At 30.5% G+C, this 3,504-nt stretch overlaps 1 protein-coding gene across 1 annotated transcript; it reads left to right on the forward strand.

Annotated features, from left to right (window-relative positions):
- The first annotated feature begins 252 nt into the window (after positions 1-252).
- Positions 253-2,813, forward strand: LOC114174428 (sm-like protein LSM2). The gene is made up of 3 exons (XM_028059272.1): positions 253-349; positions 434-592; positions 2,480-2,813. The coding sequence occupies exons 1-3, from the start codon at positions 347-349 to the stop codon at positions 2,597-2,599; spliced, it is 282 nt and encodes a 93-aa protein (XP_027915073.1). The 5' UTR covers positions 253-346; the 3' UTR covers positions 2,600-2,813.
- Positions 2,814-3,504: the final 691 nt, after the last annotated feature.

The raw sequence follows: 3,504 nt of genomic DNA on the forward strand, positions 1-3,504 counted from the left end.
AAATTATCTATAAAATAAATAAATAAATATTATAATAAAATTAAAAATTGTTTATATTTATTTTTAAAATTAAAAAAAAATCTATATTTTTTTTGTTTTCTCTTATGTTCATCTTTTTAGCATTATGTTATGTGCTTTTATTTTAATATTTTATTAAATTTCAATTATTTTTAATATTATTTCCCATGCATTTAATATTTTATTTTTGTTTGAAAATTAAATCTTATAATCGAGGTTTTAATTACTACTGAATATATACTAGAGCGAGAACAAGGTTATATAATTCGCAGTAGCAGCTTTTGGTTTCCCTCCAGCGCGGTCCCGTTTTCTTCCCCTCCGTGCAAACATGGTGCAGATTTCTTTCTTCTCTTTTCTGTTTTCTGTTTTCTTCATTCTGATTTTTGTATCAGTGATGAGTTGGGTTGTGGTGTAGTTGTTCTTCTCGTACTTCAAGGATTTGGTGGGAAGAGAAGTAACCGTAGAGCTGAAGAACGATTTGGCCATCAGAGGGACATTGCATTCCGTTGATCAGTACCTCAACATCAAGCTCGAAAACACTCGCGTCGTTGATCAAGACAAGTACCCGCACATGGTATCCCATTTCTCTCTCTCGTTCTAGGGTTTATACTCTTCATCTATTTCTATCATGAGTTTCCTTTGATGGTGATTAGTTTTTGACTTGTGAATTTTTAGGCGTTTGATGTAGGGTTTATTTGGGTTTAAAATATAATTTGGGATTACGATTAAATGGATTTCCGTGTTGTCGAGTAGCCACTGATAACCTCTGTTCGTAGGGTTTCTTTCTTTCCTTTTGGAATAAAATCTTGATTTTTGAGTCGTAACATTCTCTTATGCTCGATGTAGATATTGGAGTTTTGAACTTTGAACTCAGACCTGGTCTGTCCCCCTTCCTCTATTTCGATCATAACAACTCCAGTTCAACCAAGTACTAAAAAAATAAATTAGATTTTTTAGTACTCTTTAATTTAAAGTTTGTTTCAATCAATGGTATGTTTAATAAGCATTGGACCCATGTTAAATAATGGGATTTTCTTTATCTGGGATTTGAATTGAGTATTGATGTGCCATGGTTATTGGTTAATTTTGAATCGTTGTTGTTGATTATGATTTTGAATTGTACATCAGTATATGTGAATTGGTAGTTGTGGTTGAAAACTTTTCATTTGTAAGCAACAAGTAAAAGGGAACCTGTCTTTTATATTTAGCATTTAGCGTACATTCTCCATTAGTTTTATGTTTATATGCGATTGAGAGTGGGTTCAAGTTTCTTCTTAAATCCATCAGAGGTCTCCCTCCTCCAGTAGTTTTTTTTTTTTTTTGGAAAACTTCATCTGTTCTGGTGTGGATGGGCAGGCCTATATTTCTTGTTTTCGATAGGAATCCTTAAGAGTGTTGTTTCTATCTATTATTATCTAAAATAGTAGTTATCGGTGACTGGAGGAGTGGTCCTTACACTCTGCAAGGATTTAAAATAAAAAGATAAAGAGAAAAAGTTATGCCCTTGATATTTTGATTAGTGGTCTTATAAATTGATCCGAGGTGTCGTGGTTTTGTATCTGTGACTGTAATTTGTGTTTTAGACAGTACTAATATGACCTGAAGGATGTTGGAAATCTTTATTGGTTTCTTAATAGGAACATGGAATATGAGATTATATATATTGTCCTCCAGTTTCTTGGTTCTGCTTTTGGGCCAATATCGGGGTTATCATTTGCGTGGTTAATCTTTCTTTTTTACACTCTTCTGTATGCCTGTAAATGTGTTTCTGTGAAATGAACTTTCATTGAAAGTGTTTGCCTATGTTTGCGTATGATAAGTTGCTTTTGATTTGACACATCAAATCTAAATGTCAAGTTCATCTACATATTAGAAGAGTAGGACAATCAATTAATTGGTATTCTTCTAGCAATAGTGGGAAAAAAGATTAAGGATCCGACTGGGGCTGTTAATGCTCAACTTTCCTACTTCCAATTTTCTCTCATGATTTATGAATATGGAGAGATTGAAGTTGATTGTTGGAAATTGGAAAGTATGTTGGATTGAGATTTGGAACTTATGTATGTTTGGTACTTGCTGTTTTAAAGTGGATGCTCGACTGAATTAAAGTTATGTTGGTATGCCATTAAGAAAATATGAGTATAGAGAGTTTGATGGTACAAGATATAATACGAAGGTATGCTGCCATAATAGAATAAGATACTCACTTTTAGGAATACTGATTGCTGAATACTGATTTGCATAGGAGGAAACCTTAGAATCAAGGAAGATTTATACTGAATTGGTCAAAAAGCTCCTCTTGAATTAAAAAGAAAAAAGAAATATATGTCGGCAAGTTTTTTCTCCGGTTAATTATTTTATTTAGCTCCCTTAATTTGGCATATCTGAAGACCTATAACGATGATTAGATTTTTGATTCTTTTGGTATTCTAGTTGGTAACGTGTGGGTGTTTGATGTTAGCTTTCAGTAAGAAACTGCTTCATCAGAGGTTCGGTTGTGAGATACGTGCAATTACCTCCAGAAGGGGTGGACATTGAATTGTTGCACGATGCCACTAGGAGAGAGGCTAGGGGCGGTTAGCGTCGTGACCTTGTGATGTATCTCTTAAATGAAAATTCTATATGGTTAATCCTACCACAGAAGGAAACTCCTTTAAGATGTTAATGCTATGTAACTGTATTGCCTTTTCATTTTATTTCTTTTGGAAGCTTTGTCCAATTTTAATGTGACAAAATGAAACTAGTGTAACTGCATTGCTTTTTTCCTTCCCTAAGCTCTTCTCAGTTCCGACAAATCGATGCCTTTAAAAATGAGTTTAATGCTGTGTTTGCATCCTGAATTGGTGACTCTGGTTTGTTTGTGTTTATTCTCGTTAAAATTGTGTCTTAATAATGTAAATATTTTTGTTCTTATTTTTATTTAATTTGCATGTTTCTGAAAAAGAAAGTAGTTTTTCATTTTTCTTAATACAAAAATTTTATGTGCTTCTCAAATAAATGGTATTTTAAAATGTTATTTGCATAAAAATATTTATTTTAAATTTAAATAGCCTAATATATGGTTATTATAGTTTTAACTTTTATGCTATGCTAAGTATAATTATTTATATTATTTGATAACTTTTTTAGCGTTATATGTTAGTTGACAATTTTATCTTTTAATAAATAAAAATATTTTATTTATTTATTTAGTAAGATAAATAATTGATTAATTTCTTATTATTATTTTAAGATAACTCAATGACTTTTCACCTTTTTAACATAATTCATTTAATATTATTTTTATAAAATCATGCATATATATATATATATATATATATATATATATATATATATATTAATGTAATGAAAATGCGAATACATATAGGTGTGTTTTTGCTAGTATTGATCTTCAAAATAAAGATTTTTTGTTTATATTTTTTTTTAAATATTTCGAATTTCTGTTTAGAGACCAGGTAAACAATTATTTCAGTTTTCCAAATTTAG

Source organism: Vigna unguiculata, chromosome 1 (assembly GCF_004118075.2).
Source record: "Vigna unguiculata cultivar IT97K-499-35 chromosome 1, ASM411807v1, whole genome shotgun sequence".
Lineage (NCBI taxonomy): Eukaryota > Viridiplantae > Streptophyta > Magnoliopsida > Fabales > Fabaceae > Vigna > Vigna unguiculata.

Excerpts from the sequence above, each read along its gene's own strand:
- LOC114174428 (XM_028059272.1), top strand. Across the intron at positions 593-2,479 it reads AAGACAAGTACCCGCACATG|CTTTCAGTAAGAAACTGCTT; the intron begins GTATCCCATTTC and ends GTTTGATGTTAG.